The sequence below is a fragment of the Aricia agestis genome, chromosome 3 (assembly GCF_905147365.1).
Source record: "Aricia agestis chromosome 3, ilAriAges1.1, whole genome shotgun sequence".
In the NCBI taxonomy this organism is placed as follows: domain Eukaryota; kingdom Metazoa; phylum Arthropoda; class Insecta; order Lepidoptera; family Lycaenidae; genus Aricia; species Aricia agestis.
Genome location: NC_056408.1, coordinates 21705118 through 21728104, shown reverse-complemented (window position 1 = coordinate 21728104; position 22987 = coordinate 21705118). Strand labels below are relative to the sequence as shown.

General features: G+C 35.3%; 1 protein-coding gene across 2 annotated transcripts in view; it reads right to left on the bottom strand.

Moving 5' to 3' along the window:
- Positions 1–22581, bottom strand: part of LOC121725384 (single-minded homolog 1) — a 44615-nt gene extending 22034 nt beyond the window's left edge. Inside the window, exon 1 of one of the 2 annotated variants that reach the window (XM_042112291.1) lies at positions 22338–22581. Coding sequence is in view for 1 of the 2 variants with exons in the window: in XM_042112290.1 (XP_041968224.1) it covers positions 8860–8875 (16 nt within the window). In the remaining variant the exon portion in view is untranslated. Of the gene's footprint in view, positions 1–8859; positions 9096–22337 lie in introns of those variants that run through there. The other variant, XM_042112290.1, reaches the window with a different exon arrangement.
- Between the last annotated feature and the right edge of the window lie 406 nt (positions 22582–22987).

Sequence of the window (22987 nt, the reverse complement as noted above, 5' to 3'; positions counted from 1 at the left end):
GTTCTATTTTCAAATTCTAACTTTTTACTTTTTAAATAAAGGCCGTGAGCAACGTTTAAAAAGTTATTATATTTTTTATTGTAATGGCATGTCAAAGGTGTACAAACAAGCGGTAATTTAGGAAGATGGTGTAAATCAGAGATATTTTTTGCGACGGTTCCGCTCGTAAGCCGGTGGATTATGGCGATTAGTGTTAGTTATTGCTGGGGTGGAGTAATCTGACAAAACATCTGGCCGTCGATAGTTGCATATGAATATTAGGGTATTCGACGTACTGATATATTAAATGTGAAACTGTGTCTGTCTGTCGATCTTTCTGATTGAATGAGGTATTAGATAGATAAAGTTAAAATCCCAGGAAATAGTACGTATTCCATTTTCTGCGTTTTCTTTCCAAATAAACTCTCAAACTATAGATGTGCATTATTTCCGGTGTTACTCGGCTATTTTAGAATATTTGTGTATCGGATAAATGACGTGCAGCTTGCTAATAAAAGTTAAACTCGTTAAAAGAGCGAGAGGAATATTAGCGCAAAAAAAGTAAAACAAATGAAAGGATATTTTTTGTTGCAGAAAAATATTTTGTAGGATTTTATTTGGCGAATACGAACTCGCGGGACCAGCTAGTTTTATTTTAAAATATGAACCGCCTAGGAAATGCCAGCTACTAAGTGAACATTAATAACACCAACATTATAGAAAACGGTGCGTACGTCACCCGCCAACAATGTACGGCGACGTGCTCCGCGCGTAAACACCTCTACAATGTTGCCAACATTACAAACTCAATATTAGTTACGCCTGCTTAACTTTCGTAAGGGAACTTACTCATGTAAAGTTTTTTTTTTCATTTATAGGCCATGCACAATTTTTAGATCGCTCACATATGCGCCTCTTGCCACCAATTAAGCCGAAGGAACTGAAAGTTTTGCGTGGCCTCTTCTCTCCTTGGCGACCAAACTGTTAGTAATAACTAATAAGTATGTATCAGACGAAAACTATAATATAGTTACTGCGAACTTCAAACATATCCTTGCTACTCTTCACGCCAAAACCGCTATTTTCATATCATTTTGTAGGGAAAGGATATGGGTATCTCCATATTCATATTCATACCCTGTAAGTCCCGCAAATCTATCGTATAAAAGAAATATTCTTCACATAAAATACACACAATGAAAACATCGCGAAAAAAATTAAGATTCGACTTGAAAATAACGAATGAGGAATTTCAAAACAACGTCTATATTGTATAGTAAGTTTAACAAAACAGATATAAATCCCTCAAAATCAGGTTTAACTGCAATTTTCGCTAAGAGTAAGACAAATGTGAGTACATGATTAATTATTATTATTAATTATTGTAAAAACTCGTTTCCGTTAAGACGGAAGCGATGACAAATAAAACCCACGGTTTATATGAACAATTGAATTTTGTTAATATTAACTTTCAGTCCTACTCTAGGCCGTATACACACGTTTTCTGTATTCGATTTCCGAATTCGTTTTCCGTATTCGGACATCCATATGGCATCAAATCAAATCAAATCATTTATTTCGGGCATCAGAGGCCCATAAAACAAATACCTTAAAACTAACATACATATTTTATATATTATACTTAAAAAATTAACACTGTTACGTTTTGCCGGCGACGTGACTCGCTTCGCTCCGGAGTCTTCCCCGGAACCTACGGTAAACCACATCCATCGGCCAGGACAGAAGATGCGTCAGTACCCTCACCACAAAGGAGCTAAAGTTAACCCTGTGGCGAGACTGCAGACGCTCGACCCTCAGGCGCAGTGTCGTCTTCTTCTGGATGTAGTCCACGACGTCCTCGACCTCCATGGACCAGTAGAAAATACATCAACTGACGCACACGTTCGCTTTTTTTCGAACTGACGAATTCCGCACGAACGCTTCAAACTTCAAAGAAACGAACTTTTGATCGACGAATAAGTCTACGGCGTAGCGGTGTTACGCCGTAGCGCTTCAATAGATAATAGCGGGTTTACCAACACAATAGGCTTGATGACTATTTTTTTTTTCTTATTGGTAATTGGACGACCCTTAAAAAATAGAAACTTCGCTGAAAGAATGACTCTGATAGCTTAAAAATTCACCAAGATACGACAATTCAAACATCTCATAAAATAGACCCGCCCGAAACGCTCCATACAAAGTGCTACGAAGGACTGACGTCACTCTTTCGTAGTTTGTACGCATCGGAAGAGAACTTTGTTCGATAGGTAAGTATATTAAATATTGCGTTTATGAAAGTGGTTTCATAACAAAAGTTGCTTTTAATTGCATAAGTTATCGAATGGTATACAAATATTAAGAAATATAATTGAAAAAAAAATCGACTTGATTTTCCAACTTTGAAGGCGCATAACAATAAAAATACAAATGCTATCGAGCTGAAATTTTGGGAACACTTATTTTTTACCGTGATTTCTTTATTTTATTAACAAAATTTGCTAATCTTTGACCTTGTCATCATCCCTATTATAGCTATATCCACACTGTGCACGTTCGTCTTCAATTTTCGTCATCTTCTTTCATTCAACTGTCGTGTTGGCGTATTTAATAATTGAATGCGTCAACGAACACAACGCCAACATTGTCATTAAAGAACAAAGCTAAAGTTTTGGATACGGTTAGTGCGTCGCGGGCATGCCTCACGTTCGCTGTTGACTGCGCTAAAACGCATGCCCTTGATGAACAAAAAGGCACAGCGTGGACAAAGCTTATGAATAATAAAAACTAAGGAAGACTAACTGTGTCAAAAAAATTGTCCACGAGTCCACAAAATCTGACCCGAATACATGCATACTTTATGCATGTATTCGGTAGGTATACAATTTTGTGTAGATATAGAAGTGACAATAAATGTCAACGGCTTTATTTCATTTTGAGTGTTAGTGTTTCGTTGCTATTGCCATATTGTAGTGTGCGAAAAGGAACCAAATTCAAAACGGTTGGAGTATCATGGGAGTTACGTTTCCTTAGTTTTTATTATTCGTAGGGGTTTACAATGATTTACATTATTGATTATTCCATTCGAGTTATCGAATCAAAAATCAGTTCAGTACATTCCAGCGCCGGTTTATATTATTCCAGAAAACATCCAGCGCTGGATTCGACTACTGGATTGGAAAAAAAATGTACAATTTTTTTGAAACTAGGCACTAGCTTCTGGAAATCTTCGGGGTTACTTTTAATTTCTCAATTTGTACGACAATAACAAAATAACTGTCTCACTCAGCGACGAATACTGTAACTGCTTAACTGTAAGTAATTAAATTAAGATTTGACAAAATATAAGCTCCATATTATATTACCCTTTAAACTCTTCATCAAATTGAAGTTTAATCATCGTTACTTAATTATCTGTGAATGCGGCTGTAAGGGTTTTCATTCAATTATATCCACGTGCCCAAACTAAACGCAAACAATAAACTCTTTAATTAGATGGTAAATAAGTAAAGTCAATGTTTGCTGAAGCAAATGAGTTTAATTTTGAGTGGCCAATCACTAATGACTAAGCTAAGATGGCGGCTTTAGTTTTGTGGATCCGGAATAAAACCGGAAAACGAGCAGATGCATTAAGTACATTGTGATTTACATTACTAGAAGAAATGCATTATGTTTGGACAAGAAATTTTCACAAAGTCCTTAATTATTATGAATTTGATTAATTAATAATAATATTAAAATAAAATAAAATTTTAAGGGGTGGCTCCCATAGAAAACACACTATTTTTCCTATTTTTGCTCTATAATTGTACGGAACCCTTCGTGCGCGAGTCCATCTCGCATTTGGCCGATTTTTTTTAGAAAAGGCCCGATACATACACGAGCTTAAAGTATAAAGCTAAAACTATCCACTTCAATCACTTTATCATGATTTGTAAACATGTTTGTTATTTTTATGACATACTAAAGCTACACGTAGATCATACCACCAGATGTTCTAGCCGAAAATAGAACGATTAACTAAAAAACCATAAATAGTAATTATCATAATTCGAATTTGAAATCCGAACGAAAAAATGTACCAATCGTCACGCACAAAAACGATCCATAAAGATTTGGGCGCGAACGTGCAATATGGCGGCACTTTTCGAATTTTTTCTATTTTATTTGTTACTTTAAACGCATATTTGTTTTTATTGCACCGGCGGCCATTCTAGGAGTCACGGATGTGCCATTAGATGACAAATTATAAATGTTTAGCCAAATTTTACAAGAGTTCGGGAATCCGACGGAAATCACGTACATTTGCTCTATAAAGGGATATCCTTTGGAATTTAGAGCTAAATATCCGAATTCCGAAAAGACATTGATTAATTATTGTTATTATTGTAACATATTCATGACGCTTACCGCCGTACTCAAAGACATTTAATTATGATTAACATTGAATTTAATAAAGAGTTTAACAGATGGGGCTTATATCAAATTTTTTAATTAATTAAGTACATATAGTACTTAATGTGACGTCATGTTTAGAAAATTCTTCGGATTGAGATAAAGAAGATCCTAAAGTGCTTGCTTTTCCATGTTAAAATTTTCATGGTAGGTATTCAGCACAAATGGGCTGGCTCAGATAAATGAGATGTTTTGTAGCGTCAAGTAAGTGAGGAATTGGGATCCAGGAGTGTAAAGTGATGAAGGAATGTTAGTGGAATCATCCGCGGTTCCAGGTGGCGTGCTAAAATGTAAAGATGTTATAGTACCAAAAATAAAACAAATTTGACGTATTACCCATGTGTGATCTCTTAGAATGCTGAATCAAGCGGGCCGGTATAGCCCTGATTTAAACATAGGCCAAATATTTTATTTAGTTACTAGCTGTCCCGGCAAACGTTTTTTTGCCATATTAAGTATTTCGCCCGTATTATTTTATTGAAGTGACTAAATAAGTATGTCACCATGGCAACGTCCATCGCTATCCCGTCGCACAAACAATGGCCGCCGTCAGTCTCGAGTTGTAATAATTTACTATTATTTATTCAAAAAATGCACTTATCAATATAAAAAGTACCCAGTAGCTGATTCTCAGACCCACTAATTATGCATATAAATTTGGTTAAAATCAGTAAAACCGTTTCGGAGCAGTACGCGGCCTAACATTGTGACACGAGAATTTTATAAGTATATAAAAAGATTATGTAAAAGTAAAGCAAATAAAGCAAGCGGGGCAGCAGGTATTAGCCATTTTATTATAATTATTAAAAATAATACTGCCAATGAAATATGAAGTGGGCACTTATTCACGCTACAGAGCAACGCCTAACAACGCCCACTAGGTAATAACGGTTTTGCTCATCTTCTGTCTTTATCTTGTACGAGCTTTTGCCCGCGAGTCTTCGCTCGCGTTAAGAAGTGTTATTATATACAAACTTTCATCCCCTATTTTAACCCCTTGGGGTTGGAATTTATCAAAATCCTTTCTTAGCGGATGCCTTCGTCATAACATCCACCTACATGCAAAATTTCAGCCCGATCCGTCCAGTTTTTTGGGCTGTGCGTTGATAGATCACCATGTCAGTCAGTCACCTTTGAGTTTTATATATATAGATTTTGGACATACGAGATATTTTGTTATAAACATAATAAAACAACGTTTGATCCCTATTACGCTACTGAGTACTAACTGGCTATATTTTCTACCGGAAATATTTTACAAGCTTTTGTTTACTATCATATTCTGTTCCGTTGTCTGTCTTTAATCAAATCTTGCAATGTTAATGGTTTGCTTCCCGATTTCCAAGTATGGATAAAATCTTAAGACTCAACTCTTGAGGTTTATTGAAAATGTTTTTTTTTATAAATTGTAACGTATCTTGTTCTAATATTATTTTATGCGAACACTTTTTAATCTTATGCTTTTATTTGACAAGGCCAGAGTAACGAATCGTAAAATTCCAAATAATACGACCCACATTTGTACCTCAATAAACTAAATATTAAAAAAAAAACTCGAAGGACCATACGCCATATTGTCAGCCATTTTACCGCGATGGCTACCGTGCGGCTGTCACTGGTCATCTGCCTGTCGCTATACAGCTGAGGGTTCCGTAATCCTTTTTATGTTTTATGTAGAGGTAGTTGAAACAAATACCTATAATTTATTGTATTGTTTTACCAAATAAAATTTATTTCTTTCTTTGAGCTTTGAGAAATGTTCAAGTAAATGTTCAAGTGTTAAAAAGGTATTCTCGCATCTTTCTCAAGCCATATTATGCGGCAATCTAATATTATAGATCATATTTTTTTTTCTCTTGTAAGCAATTATATTATAGTTGGTATAATTGCTTACAAGTTATAAAGTATAGACTAAGTACGGAAAAAAGTATGTAGGCAATTCGTCTAACAAAAAATCGTCCCAATAGGACGAGTTTCCAGATTTTTATATCATAATACTTAATATCTATCTAAACATTTTAACATTGACCTATTTTACATATTTGTATGTTTTAATATTTCCTCGAGGATCCCCGAAACAGGTTTATTGTCATTATAGTGATAATATAAAGAAATGGTTTGTAAACTTACCCACATCCGTATGGGATAATCGCCTCTATGGTGCATAATAAATAGGAGCCATAAGAACGAAGGTCCCTTGAGGGATTGTGGAATCCAGTCGCAGTGTAAATATGTAACTTAGCCGGCCCTTAATAATGGTGGAAAAATAAAGTGCGTTGGACTCTATCACAGCATTTTGATGTTTTAAGTTCCAGTTGAGTTTATTATACGTGAATAATGAATTTTATAGTTATTTTTATTTGCTAGATACATAACAAATACAATTTGTAGTAGAAAAACTGTACTGATTAAAAACGGGGACTTTAACGAACGTAACAAGAAAATTCTCCAGATAGACATTAAAAAAAATTACACTTTAAATTTAGTGTCTAAGCGCCTGCTTCACCGCTTCCTGATAAGGCTATCCACCACTATGGAAAATCTGTCAAATAACCCTATCGGGCACCTTATCAGGAAGCGGTGAAACAGGCCATAAATATAATACCATGCCGAACTTCCGCGGCGGAAATTCCGTATGATTACGTCAGCATGTCAAACGCATGTCGTATACAATATAACGCGACGGAATTTCGGCATGGCGTGTAATCGGTAAGTTAAAAGATATTGCAGGCAGAAACGAGCCGAACTTATCGAATGCTTCTTAGTACTTAGACAGCTAGTCATTAAGTTCTTAGGTAGGCATTTTTCTACTATTATTTTAATAGGTTAAGAGATTATCCCCGCGTTCCATTAAGCGTTAAAAACGATCAAAATGCTTCAAAATAGGAGGCATTTTGAGCGTTTTGATTGTTTTAACGCTTAATGGAAGCTATATCCGCGAACGATGACGCTGACTCAACCGCTGAGTCGGCGGTATATAACTGTGTCACGACCTCCAGTATGTATGTAATACTTATGTTATATGACCTATATTTATATAGTACTCACGTATAAAATAAACCTACCCTACTAATTTTAAAATCGACGTGTGCCTGTCAACATAACTTAAAGGGAAAATTGATGAAAATTGAAAATGGCAAAGATTTATTATTTTATAGGATACTTTAAATCATAGCAAAATATATGGTTCCCGAGCGATATACGAATTGCAAACGAAACGGTTACCCCCACACCGGTTTCGGTGACGGTGGCCGGTTTCATTGAAACCAGGCCAGGTACGCAGGAGTAATTTTATATTGCCCAAGTGTGTGCGCAGTACACAAGAGCACTCTCTATTCCTTTACTCTCATAACCCAGTGGGACAGAAGACCGACACGACTGGCGAGAGATCAAGCGCAGGACCGACTTTTTACATGCCCATCCGGCGCATGGATCATCTTACTTGTCAAACAATCAGGTAATCAGCCTGCATTGTCCACTCCTAACCAAACTTGGAAATATGTAACATGTTTCCAACGCGGGAATCGAACCCACGACCTCCGAGTCAAAAGCCACGCTCTTAACCACTGGACCATGGAGGCGAACGAAGCTGTAGGTAACGTCTAGTCTTATATATACCTAATTCTTGTGTTTGTGACACAACTCCGCCTAAACATGAGCGTACTATGTACTATCAGAGAAGTTGATTCCTAGGCAGATGGCGCGGGCGGACCTAAGTAATTTGGTCGCGTTAAGTCAAACCCATCCGACCGATCACAGCTAACATTGAATTGACATAAGCCGACCAAACGACGTAGGTCTATCAACTAGTAGTAGTAGCTTAGGAATCAATTTCCTCGGGTATACTTCCTATTATAATGAAGTTTCATCGGGTTATGTGAAGCCTAGCGGCTAGCCGACAACTACGAATAACTCGACATAATTTCTTTTTTTTTATTATGAAAACCAACAGCATTTTAAGGACAATTACAGCAAGATATATGCGTGTTAAGCAACGATATAATATGCCAATTAAAAGTTTCGCTAGTGTATAATTAGGTCAAGTAAATTGAACATTGAGTTAACGACACAAAATGTGACCTAAAATAAGCTGAATTAAGGTGTTAAGTTTAAAACCTTTAAGCAACAAAATCAATAATAGATCATTATTATTAAGTACTTTCAATTTTAATAAATGCTTATTAAGTGTTTAATTAAAGCACTTTAAATTAACATTACAATAAATTCAACATACCTATTTTATTATTTTGTCTTACAGTTAGACGAAATTAGATTGGAACAGATTACTTTAAGACTTTTTAAAATCGGGAAGAGCTTGGTTTTCATTTATAATTTCTATTAAAATTCATGTTCTCTGCACATGTTCAGTATTTAATAACTTAAACCTTAATATCCTAAATCTATAACTAAGAAAATCTGACATACCCTCTTTCATCTTCATTTTGCAATTTATTTAACACAAAATATCACAAAACACTTAACTAAAAAACTTTCCACTTAATTACTTAAACATTTCCCGAACGAAATAAAAAAAAAACTACGCGCGTCGGAAAAGCGCGCGAATCGACCTGTCAACGTCAACTGAACCTAATTAAGCGGTGGAAATGAGTACACATTTTCAATTTTGTTCCGTGTTTTCAAAAAGCCAATGTCAAAGTAGCGATGCGCAAGCGCAACTCTGTAGTGACCTCGATATTTTTGATTATCGAGCAGAAATCATTTAAATTGTTTCTTTGTTGTACGTAAAATATTTTGCTAACGATATTAATATTTCAAGGTTGTGTTAACTTGTATCTAGGTGATAGTGCACGTTGGATTTATCTCTCAAATTCTTAATAAAATATTTAGTTAGGTACGTATTAAACACTAAAGTACACGCGTTGCTATAGCCATGGTATTATAGTGGTATACCATTAACAATAGTAAGATGGTATACCACATTTAAGAAATGTTTCATTGTTATCTATCATGTAGTCATAATAACAATGTGAGCAACATTACAATTGTCGAATTGTAATGTTGGCTAAATTATAAATAAAATCCATGGTTACATTTACGGCAGTATTTTTCCAGGGTTACCTTTTCGGGATCCGTCGCCTACTGCACGAGCTTTTCGAGTAGGAGAGCGTGCCTTAGATCTCTCTCCCGGAGAAAGTGGCAGAAGCCTCACATGGTTTTGCTGGTAGACCAGATGCCACTGACTGGGCTGCTGTAGTTTTCGGCTTAGGCGGGTTCATTGGCCCAGTGCCACGCAGAGTGGAGGCATCGTCAGGTTTTACTGGTTAACACTGTATGCTCGTCCTTACCGCAGCACTCAGGTGGTCCCACATATCCAGCCCAAGGCTGCCGGGAAATGGGAATGCATCAAGCATTTTCCAGCGTTAAAAAAGAGGTTATTTTTTTGGCAGATAAGTGAGCTGATAACTTTGTGGCACTTCTTTCGTTCCTATTCTCTTTTACCACCCAAGCGCTCTTTAGTTATCCTGATTTTGACTCTACATATTCAATTATACCTACTAATAGAAGGAATTAAAAAAAAAAGTTTTTTTAGAAATGTTTCGGGGCATTGCCATAGTATTATGATCAAAAGTTTGATGTTAATTATTGAGTTGAAATAAACATTTCCTTTTTTATGAATAAAAACATTCTGAATAAACATTTTTTTCGGAAGTTTTATGATCTGTGGATCTTAATTTTCTCGATTCTGCATTAACTATTTGATGTAAGCCAGCCAGAGAGTAGAAGCCACGCTTAAAGTTTCTACTCAATTTATAATTAGTTAAGTATTTCATTTTTTTAATTACTCGAAGTTTTTGGTCATTTTTATTTTTAGAACAGAAATACTACTTAGCATTTTGTAATTAATAATAATTACTAATTGTCGTTGCATCGTTTCGATAACAAGGAGTTGACACAAGCGTTTGGAAACGATCGTAACTTTACCAGTTTATCATTCTCTTTGTTTTTATGTTGCAACTTAACATACTTTGATATGTAGGTGACCAATAATTGAGAAAACTTAATTTTTAAATGTAAGAATTACAGTTCAATACGTCGCTTATTTAATACGAACACTGAATAGCTTCGGTCCATAGTATATATTATAATACTACTAGCTATTTTACCGAGCTTCACTCGGTATTCGGTAAAACACGAATAAAATTATATTTTCTAAAAATGATTCCTGGCTAGATCGATTTATCGCCCCCGAAACTCCCAATATACTAAATTTCATGAAAATCGTTGAAGCCGATTCCGAGATTCCAATTATACATAATATACAATTCTTGTATCTGGGGGCACGGCAGTGCCCCGCCAAGTCAAGCAAAAAAGCTGTAATTTATATACAAGAATTGCTCGTTTAAATATATAACTATAAGATATAGAGAGAATATTAGAATATAGTTATATAATAGAGAATATAGTTATCCACAACATGATAGACTCTCCATACCTCCTAAGTCAAATTCTATTTAGGTGCCCGTCTCGTACCCGTAGTAGCTTAACATTTGATACAGCAGTGTGTAGATCAAACTATGCTAAGAATCGCTTTATGGTGAGAGCGTGTGAAAGGCATAATCTTAATTTTAATGAAATTGATATATTCAACTTAAAATTTAAATCATTTGCTGCCACAATCAAAGAAATATAGTTGTTTTCTTGTAATGTTAGTATATTTTGTTTTCTTCCACACTATTGTATAAAATTGTGTGAAATTTTCTTAACCAACTTGAACATTGTGTTATTTATAATTATTATTGACTATCAACCGTTGCATAAACTTCTTGTATCACAAATAATTGATCCATGTTACTGTAATATTTATCTGTGAAAACTTTATTGGCTCATATGTGTTACTTTACTATTTAAAGTTGTTATGTGTTAAAATGCTGTTTGTTTTCCAATAAATAAATAAATAAATATGGTGGTAAAGATAATTTTTCATCTTGAAAAACTTTAATGACAGACGTTTTGGTACGTAAAAATCTCCAAAAAGAAACGGTCGTTACTTCTCGTCCCACGTAACTAGGAAAGTTTTCGACAAATTTACTATTCGAATTATTCGAATATTTTACAAAAATTCGTACCACCTTTTCGTTAATAGTATAAAGTAAATATTTCTTGTTTTTACTTTTATCAACAGTTAATGTTCATTGTTAAACATTTTAAAAATTATATAAGGTTACAGGCAATAAAGGAAATTCTGTAAATTGTAAACCTTTTTCGATAGTACCACCTTTTACTTTGATTATGCTTAGTCTTACTACGTTATGATATCTGTTCCTTAACACCTCCATCGTGGGTATCGCAGACACAATAGATTTTCAATTGTTAGCTTTTCAATTGCCAGTAGCTGGCTGCCGCTTGGGGATTGATAGGTTAATACTAAGCCACCCGCCTTTTTGATATTTTCGAGCCACGTTCACGTAGATAGCTTCGCCTGTGTCAACGTGGCTCGAAAGTAATAAAAAAAAGGCCCACTCGAAAACAAATAGCACGACAAAGAAAAAAATTGCAACGAAGCTCTGGGGAGGGTAAAACAATGCTGACTGTAAGCACAATGTGACTTTAGTGACTTGAAGTTTGCTAACGCCTATAACAATATGATATTAAGGAGCCACCGACCGAGACGCGATTTCCGTTCTCGGCCGAGACCGAGAGCTTGCACCGAGAACACAAAAAGCGTGAAAAAAGTTCAAAGCTGTTTCTTTTTAATATTGTACTAACTGTTTCAATTATCACTCGAGGACTGCCGCCGTGAAGCTATTGAATAGCATATTTTATCAACTTAGTTGATCTAGAATCATAGATCAACTAACCACATATCAAAAGATTCAAGCCAAAACGCCAAGGGCGTATAAAAAAGTAGTTTTTTTAGGTAGAAAACTACAACATTTTTTTGACTTCATTAATGTCAAGCAAATTTTTTGTAAGTAGCTTCATTTTGATAAGACCAACAATAATTTCATCCGCAAAAATTTTCGAAAGTGGTAGCTAACAGAGATAAAAAGGATTAAATATTTCGACTTGATAGTCCTAAAATATAGATTGATCTGTAGGACAATATTACTGTTAAATTATATGAATATTAAATAATAACCTATATACCAAAACTCATTTAATTAGGGTTTCGTTTTAGGGTTCTGTAATCGTGGAATCCTAACGACTAAAACATGCTCAACGGCGACGATAAAAGGTCGTATATTCATTTGTTAGACTAAAAACAGATTTTTATATCATTAAAGATCTAGAATATTCATAAATAATATAATTTTTCTAAAATGAACTTAATTATGTTCGTAATCCATATTAATTTTATGTGTTAATAGCATTTTAAAGAAAAATAAAAAATATTTTATTATTCGAATTATTCGAAAAATTATTTGGCGAGTATTCGTATAATAAAATCGTCGAATATTCGAATAAAACGAATATTCGAATAACATACCCTACACGTAACACAAATATTTGCAAGTTCATCACAAATTCACGTACCTACTTAAGAGGGCGACTAACCTCAAAAATCAAACATCGTCCTTCTCTATTCACACTCACGCCCGTCTTTCATATGCCAGGTGAAGAAGAACGACGCGGATTTATCGCCAAATTAGTTTTTTCTCAATAACTCGATAAATATACAACATTTTAAAAATCCGCTAGGTCGATCTCTCAATGATAGAATTATATACGATGTGTTAAAATATTAACTTAGTTCAATGCACGGTTATGCCAATAAATGAAAAAATCGTGAGAATTAGATGCATCTTTGTGATTTTTTTCTATCGAGAAAATTTTAAGATATCGTGTTTTTGCTCAGATCGAATTCTCGGAAATATAATGTAGTATCTAATTTTAGAAAATGAAACAATTCGGGGCTTATTTTCAAGTATAAAAATGAATAATAAAATCGACACTTTAGGGTTAGTCAACCCCTTAATTACAAAATTTATAAAATTTTAGATGAATGAAAGTTAACTCGGAAATAAAAATGAAATAATTTTCGTAAGCTTTTCACAATACAGTAATTGCCGATTTCCTTCGATAAAGATTGTATAACGTTCTCGAAAACGATTAATATGCGACATTGCTCTTTCGAAAAACCATAGCGATAAGCGTGACACAAATGATTACAATATCAATAATATTATAAATCAAATGGAACAAAAACGGTATAACGAGTGACAATACAAATGCTCGATGCCGTACGTGCCGCGGTAAGCGACTCCGGTATTACGTATTGATTTCGGAACGGATGGGTTTTCGGCGGGAAAATGTGGGTGGTAGAGAATTGCGACCCATATTTTTTTAAATTATTATTTTGATGCGAGGGCTATGAAATTATTTTTCAAATCTTTTTGAAAATCCATACAAATACTAAACTTGTTTTTGCAGAGTAGATTACCCTAATAGTAGAATATTATAGAGATTAGAACAGACGTGCATTGTTTCTTAATCAGCTATTTTGGTTTAAAATTATTATTTCCATAACGTTTTCGGGATAAAACAATGTACATCATTATTATAATACAGATGAAACAAAATTGAATGATTCGCGGAGTGTATGGCGTATGCGTCCCCTGTATTTTTTTTATGAAATAAGGAGGCAAACGAGCAAACGGGTCACCTGATAGAAAGCAACTTCCGTCGCCCATGGTCACTCGCAGCATCAGAAGACCTGCAGGTGCGTTGCCGGCCTTTTAAAAGGGAATATTATAGTTTATCATATGTAGCAGCGCTGAAAGATAAACTTTATAACTATTTTATTTTTGTATGGTCAAACTCATGTCGCTGGGGCCTGGGACGCTTGTCCATACAAATCACAAAAAATTGCTCTTTCAGCACTGCTACTTTCACAGTGAACTCTATTTAAGGGACACGTCACCTCTAAAGTATTTTACTTTGTTTGTTACACCCTGTTTATCCGACATAATGTACGCGCACGGCGAATATTAATTGAGTAATGAGCCTGTAGAGTCAGTTGAACAGTTCCTTACTTTTTAAGACTTCAGCTCACTGAGTTACTTCAGCTATTTAAAAATCTGTAGATGATGTTCATGTTTTTAATTGCTGTTCCCGTGAACTAAAAGATGCCGCGTCCATTCAGCCTGGGAATGTTTGCCATAAAAAAGTTTACACGTCACTGTCAAACTTCGATTTTTCGCATACCGCCCGCGTGGACGTAAACAAAGGAAATTATACGCCCAAAAAGTGATCCCAGCGGCGTGGGAACATGGCGAGAGCATCATTACGGCGACCCACTACCGCGTCATTATGTGACACGTACACCATAGACAAAGGTGTGACGTTTGTGGAACGTCACTGGCCCCTGTGACGTTGTAATAAGACTCAAATTCCTAAAGTATTGTATTCATAACCGAATATGTAGAGTTGTTTGGACGTGTTAAAATTAGAACGAGAACGTCATTTGAATTTGTTTGAATTTAGAATTGTGGTGAATTGCATAATAATCGCATTCCATTTTGGCTATTCCTTTATGACACTGTGTTAAATCTGTTTAAAACAATTATTATTACCCAATTATTACCTCTTATGACTCATCTCATAATAAACGTTTTTAACAGACAATAAGACACTGTCAATAATTTCATATTCGATTATTAAAAGTTTTTCTCTTTGTACCCTTACCTACCTAAGTCATAAGCAGAGAGAGATAATTCTCTCTTTCACTATAAAAAGAGAATAAAGAGTGTTAGAATTGGAGATGACCAAGTTTTGAAGTTAGATCAAGTGTGTCTTATTTTGTTTCTCTCGTCCTTCTGACAACGAATTTACTTGTTAGACGCTGTATTTTAAACGAATTCGGTTATACATGACCTAAATCAAAGATAAGTTTTTGCTGTAGGTAAGTTATATTCTGTTCATGTGATTAACCTTCAATTTAATGAAGAGTTTGACAGATAATGTATGGGGCTTATGTCAAATTTTTGAATTCATTACTTTTAAGTAAGTAATTAATGTTCCACTTTGAGTACGGCAGTCAGAAAAAAAAATGTTTTGTCAAGAGCACAAACTAAAATCTAAATCAAAGATTGTCTCTAAGTTATGTTATTTAGCGTATATTTTATTCGCTCTAGTATTCTCCTTTGATAGCGTACAATGTCGTGACGTGCGGTTGTCAGTTGTCAGTTGGCACGCGCTCCTCTGGGCGGGGCCACGGCTAGACCGGCCTACCTCTACCTATACCTATAGTGACGCTTCGCTTAATGCTTTTAACTGTACTTAACGTTAAGTAATAATTATAAGCAGTAAGTACTCATTGTTCTTCGAGATTTGTCGTATCATGTGTATGAAGGAAATGATTTTATCGTGACTCGAATTTTTGGGGTTATTTCATTAATACTAACGCAAAAATCAAACATCGTCCTTTCTTCACACTCACGCCCGTCTTTCATATGCCAGGTGAAAAGGACGACGCGGATTCATCGCCAAATTAGTTTTTTCTCAATAACTCGAGATTCTCAATGATAGAATTTTGTACAATGTTAACTAAGTTTAATGCACGGTTATGGCAATATAATATTATGAAAAATTCGGGAAAATTAGATGCATTTTTGTAAAATTTTTTTTATCGAGAAAATTTTAAGATATCGTGTTTTTTGCTAGGTCGGATCCTCGAAAATATAATGCAGTATCTATGTTTAGAAAATGAAACAATTCGGGGCTTATTTTCAAGTACAAAAAATGAATTATAAAACCGACAATTTACGGTTAGTCAACCCCTTTATGTCGTCGCTAGTCGCATACCGTCGGGAAGTAGTAATGTAAACCTTCGATTGCTTCCATCTCACTTGTCTAGTCATCCATCCATCGATCTATACCTAATATTCCCATTCCCCTTTAATGTAAGTATCAACTCAACAGATATCTTGATTAAAATATTATATGTACCAGGACAAAATCAAAAATATACAAAGTCCCGTAGACTTGGCATTTTGGGCAGCTCTACGCATTTTCTACAACGTTCGCGTCGATCTCTACATTTCAAGTATGAGGTATAATGCTTTTTAGTTTTTTTATTTGTGCTATAATACTACCCACTGTAATCATGTAAGAGATTATAAAAAACTGTTAATACAACACTCCATTAATCTCCTAATACGACAATAACACCGGCGCGCGGCCAGTATTTGCTCAGACAGAGTGCCGGCCTCTCAGATTTGCCAATTTCAAAACAAACAGACATTGAGCTCCCGCACGCACAAGACCCTCTATTTTCCTACTAAATCTATGCAGTCTATGCTATTACTACTCGTTTGTTGTGTATGGATTTAATTGAAAAACTACTTTCTTATTTAAGAAAATATAATCGATACTTCCACCATCCATATAAGTACATTAAATTATTATAAAAGTGAAAGTGTGTCTGTCTGTCTGTCTGTCTGTTACCTCTTCACGCCCAAACCACTGAACCAATTTTGCTGAAATTTGATATCGAGATACTTTCAGTCCCGGGAAAGGACATAGGATACTTTTTGTCCCAGGAAAATGTACGGTTCCCGCGCGATAAACGAGTTGCGTGCAACATCTAGTTACTTGATAAGGCTAATTTTAATAAAAAGGTGTGATCCGAAATTATTTTTAGCGAAATACAAATTACAAATAACCTTTTTTAAATCGATAAACGGTAGGATAATTATTAATTTTGTATCTATTGCAGGCTGTAGCCTGTATCTAAGTATCTAAAGAAGCATGAAAATAACATGGTAAAATATTATGTGAAGTATTATAGATAAAATATTATTAATTGACGTTTTATTAATGAATCATGATGAATTAAAAGTAGAGAACATTGCGTAGAGACCGGAGGGCCATGTACATAATAAGTGTTAAGCCCTTTACAATCCAAAACCTCATATAAAAGTATGAATAAAGCGGAAACGCGTAAATAGAAAACAGTTTCATATAAATCAATTGAAATTTTAACAATAGTGTGACAATAGCCTCAAAAACGGGACGACACCTGATTGGCGGAGAGGCGGGGTGGCGGGAGGGCGGCGGCCAATGGGGGCGCAGCTACGTGCCCTATCTGTCCTTCGCACCCCCGGCTTAAGGGCTGAGGGCGTGTTTGCCTTGCATTTTAGTTGTTTGTCGATTTAATTGATGTTCGTTTTTTAAAAGGGTGCGCTCGATAAGAGCTCTTTTTTCGAATTTCGATTTTTTGTTTTTTTTTATTCATTCCTATTCGAAAGGCAAAGCCGTCATTGGAATAATGATCGTTGCTCGCCGTTTTGCGTTTTACTAGTGCTTTCTTGAGATATATTGTTTTTTTATTGTTTCTGACGTAAGGCGAACAAAGAGGGCCCAGTGGTGTTGGTGGAACAATGGTTTGTTATTTTTAACATGTAACCCGACGCTGTTATGACCTGGTCAGTGTGGTCACCCCAGCTGCCCCGGGTCTCGTTTCATCATCATCATTTACCTGACCACACAAATACCCTAATGAACATCGAAATAACCTGAAATTGTAAAATTGTATACCTAAGGTGTGGTAAAATCAAAATATACAGATATTTATTATTTTGAGCACATATTGTTCTACTACCTGAGTAAAGACCTGTAAGCAGAAAAGTATTTAAAAAAATCCATACTATCCATGCTTCTATACTAATATTATCAATGCGAAAGTGTGTCTGTCTGTCTGTATGTCTGTCTGTTACCTCTTCACGCCCAAACCGCTGAACCGATTTTGCTGAAATTTGGTATGGAGATACTTTGAGTCCCGGGAAAGGACATAGGATACTTTTATGCCAGAAAATGTATGCTGCGTGATAAACTACCGAGTACAGACGCAATGTTTATAAAATTTCACTAGACTAGAGAGGACGCCGGTAAAACACAAAGGCAACTTTTTAACGGGAAAATGTACGGTTTCCATAACACATACTGTACAAAATAGCGGAAATCAATTATCTTGAAAGTTTTTCGACAGTTTCAAGGATTAGATATAGTTCTAGAGCTTTACTTATATTGAGCTTTTGAATATTCTAAAGAGCGATAAGACGGCCACATTAAACTTAATTAAAATCGGATTATACAATAAAAGATTCAGTTTTAAATACTACAGAACATAAAACACTGTAGACTTAATAGAGAACTAACTGTCGTACCTCAATGTTTCTCTAAAGTCTAAACTCTACCTTGTAAGTACTATTATCTATTCTGTGACTTTACATAGCCTAAATAAAACGAGTACTTTACATAGCCTAAATAAAACTAGTACTTTACATAGCCTAAATAAAACTAGTACTTTACATAGCCTAAATAAAACGAGTACTTTACATAGCCTAAATAAAACTAGTACTTTACATAGCCTAAATAAAACGAGTACTTTACATAGCCTAAATAAAACGAGTACTTTACATAGCCTAAATAAAACTAGTACTTTACATAGCCTAAATAAAACGAGTACTTTACATAGCCTAAATAAAACGAGTACTTTACATAGCCTAAATAAAACTAGTACTTTACATAGCCTAAATAAAACTAGTACTTTACATAGCCTAAATAAAACTAGTACTTTACATAGCCTAAATAAAACGAGTACTTTACATAGCCTAAATAAAACTAGTACTTTACATAGCCTAAATAAAACGAGTACTTTACATAGCCTAAATAAAACGAGTACTTTACATAGCCTAAATAAAACTAGTACTTTACATAGCCTAAATAAAACGAGTACTTTACATAGCCTAAATAAAACGAGTACTTTACATAGCCTAAATAAAACTAGTACTTTACATAGCCTAAATAAAACTAGTACTTTACATAGCCTAAATAAAACGAGTACTTTACATAGCCTAAATAAAACTAGTACTTTACATAGCCTAAATAAAACGAGTACTTTACATAGCCTGAATAAAACGAGTACTTTACATAGCCTAAATAAAACGAGTACTTTACATAGCCTAAATAAAACTAGTACTTTACATAGCCTAAATAAAACTAGTACTTTACATAGCCTAAATAAAACTAGTACTTTACATAGCCTAAATAAAACTAGTACTTTACATAGCCTAAATAAAACTAGTACTTTACATAGCCTAAATAAAACGAGTACTTTACATAGCCTAAATAAAACTAGTACTTTACATAGCCTAAATAAAACTAGTACTTTACATAGCCTAAATAAAACGAGTACTTTACATAGCCTAAATAAAACTAGTACTTTACATAGCCTAAATAAAACGAGTACTTTACATAGCCTAAATAAAACTAGTACTTTACATAGCCTAAATAAAGTAGTAATGTCCTGTGTCCATTAAACAAAACCTTATTCGTTTACCTAATGTTTAAATACATATAAACTAATATTATAAATGCGAAAATGTGTCTGTCTGTATGTATCTTCACGCCCAAACCATTGAACCGTTTTTGCTGAAATTCGGTATCCTAAGTCCCGGGAAAGGCCATAGGATACATTTTATCTCGAAAAAATGTACGGTTCCCGCGCGATAAACGAGTTTTGGCGCAACGCGCGGAGTTGCGGGCGTCATATAGTTTAAAATAAATATTATGTTTTTTTATCGGCGTGCAAAATAATATTCAGCAACCAGCTATAACATAGCGCAAAATCCCTTGAGATTTTTTAAAGTTTTTTCGCAAGAGATTTATTATACATAACTATGTACAATAATATTTTGATTAAATAATAGGAAAATAACCTGTGTTAGGGAATGCATGAAAATATAAGCACCTAAACAGTTGGTAGTACATTACCGACGGCCGGCCGCCGCGGCATGCGCGCTGATAAAGGTAGCCTGTAATTTAAATCTTTATTTTGAACAAAAAATATAAAAGCTACTGACTGTGATAATATTTAAAATGAATTAATATTTCTTATTCTTTATCTCTATAAAAAATAGGAATCTGAATCTTCTTTCAGAAGGATAGCCGCAAGGACTCAACAAGGACGAGAGTAGGAGGTACGATGAGCAGGGCTTCACACTTGTGGAGAGAAGAAAGAAGAGGTCGCCCACCGTCCGCAACCACCGCGGCACCGCACCTTAGAGTTCAACAAGGCTGTTTATGGACGTAGCGAGAAAAGGCACTAACGCTTCTATCATACAAAAACATCATTTTTGACAGTTCTCCTTTACCAGCAGCGCACATTGACATTGACACATTCAATTAAAGCCTTGTCGAACTGTACGTACCCGAGCTGCGTCTGCGTAGCGAGGTGCCGGCGACGCCGCTCTACGTGTCGCGTCTGCACTGGTCCATATGGAAGTCAGGGACAACGTAAGCTACATCCGCGAGAAGACCACCTTGAGTGGAGCGTCTGTACTCTCGCCACAAAGTTAACTTCGGTTCCTTTGTGGTGAGAGTACCGACATTAAGGCCGGTATAAATAGTCAATACTCAAGAGGCATCTCGTTCTCAAGACGCGGTTCGGCTCTATGATTGGTCTAAATTTTGACAGCCAACCAATCACAGAGCCTGAACCGTGTCTTGAGACAGAGATGCATCTTGAGTACTGACTATTTATACCGGCCTTAAACTTTTGTCCACTCTCGAGATGGAGGAGTTCTGGCCCGCCGGTGTAGTTTACCGAAGATTTCGGGGAAGGCTCCCCAATGAAGCGCGCATCACGTCGCCGCCAAGAAAGAGTACGTGAATCTCGTGAATGTGAGAGTGCTGTGAGAATAATAATATTATGCTGTAGGATAAGACTGTTCGGTGTACATCCGTTGTCTGATTGCCGTAACACATTACACAAGTTCAATGGGAACAACATGGGATTAAACGACGTGATCACAATAGACATAACCTGTCTACTCTGACGTGACTTACTTACACTGTATGATTTGTACTAGTGTCTATTATTATATGAGTATAATAAAGAATAAAGAAAAGATAAAGAATCTGCCTAAAATTCGACTTAATTCCCTTCATACTCTTGCACGCGGTGACGGCGTAGGTAACAGCTGCGGACGTACTATGTGTACCACAGATTGAAATTTCTTGAGCCTTAGTAGCATAGATAATACATATATATATACTGAGACTTAGTAGGCTATGGATATTTTATAAAATTAAAACGATTAAAACATCACTAAAACTCTACATTTGGGTGTACTAGCTATAGCGTATCGTGAAACAGCGCTTGCGCTGTGTTTCGCCGAGTGAGTGAGTTTACCGGAGGCCCAATCCCCTACCCTGTTCCCTTTCCTACCCTCCCCTATTCCCTTCCCTTCCCTACCCTCCCCTATTACCCTATTCCCTCTTAAAAGGCCGGCAACGCACATGCAGCTCTTCTGATGCTGCGAGTGTCCATGGGCGACGGAACTTGCTTTCTATCAGGTGACCCGTTTGCTTGTTTGCCCCCTTATTTCATAAAAAAAAATAGCTAAAATTATTTTTTCACCATCATGACAAGGGCGCATCTGCCTTCTCATAAGATACTACCCGGGATATAAAATCCTGAATGAAATAAATAATTATTTGTAATTACTAATTAGCAAGTAGTACCGGCATAATTATAATAATATTATTGACTAATGAATAAGTATTGAATACAGATTAAATACTGCACTGAACCACGGACTTCAATTACTGAACTTTCAGCGTCGGTAAACAGTTTTCTTGTCAAAAGTTAAGTGTATTAAGTCTGTCAAGACTCAACAAATTAAAAAGTCGCAACATCGTAGTGTCATCCCTTTCAAATCAATCTAAGAAAAAAGGGATGACACTACGATGTTGCCACTTTTTAATTTCTTCACTTTCTTGACAGACTATAAATAGTACACAAAAGTTGTACTTTGTACTTTTGTTATTTAACGTAGGTACCTAATTAAGAGATAGTGCAAATTCGTTATAAACGTATTTATAGAATTTACGAAATCTGATTAGGTTAAAAATTAGAAAGAAAAAATATAATTTACCTTACAGGATTCCAATAAGAACAACGACGAAACATTTAGAACAATTTATAAATCCACAATATTCGATTTTCGAATTTCACTCAGCACACCACTGCACGGCATTTCAAATTTTAAATTCAGAACTTTTGTGCAAAGGATTGAAAATATTCAGCCTAGTGTGTTAATTTTTTAATTCATGAACGGGTTTCCAATGACACATAATTGATTTATCACTAATTAATCAATGCGTTATCGCATCGCGAATGTCGGCGGGTGACTGACGTGCGGAGCTTTCGTCCCGTTCCCTCTTCCAGAGGGATTAGGGAGGGAGGGGTGATCCAGGTCTGAGGCACTCTGAGGTGAGCGATAATGCGTGACTAGGCTTTAATATTTAAACACACATAATAATAATTTAACTGCTGATTTACCTTACATACTCGTAGTTTATATATTTTGGTAAAAAGCTTCGGTGACATTGAGCTCGCGGGTAGAGTTTTGGTATTAATAATTTGTTAAGACGTAACTTGAACAAACTCTTTTCAAAATAGGCATTTATTATTTATATTTTCGGTCATATTACGATTTACGGTCCCAGCCACGAGATGAGTCACAAAATTAAATATTTAATAAAGTCATAATTAAGTCGTCTCATAGGTTCGAATGTAGTTAGA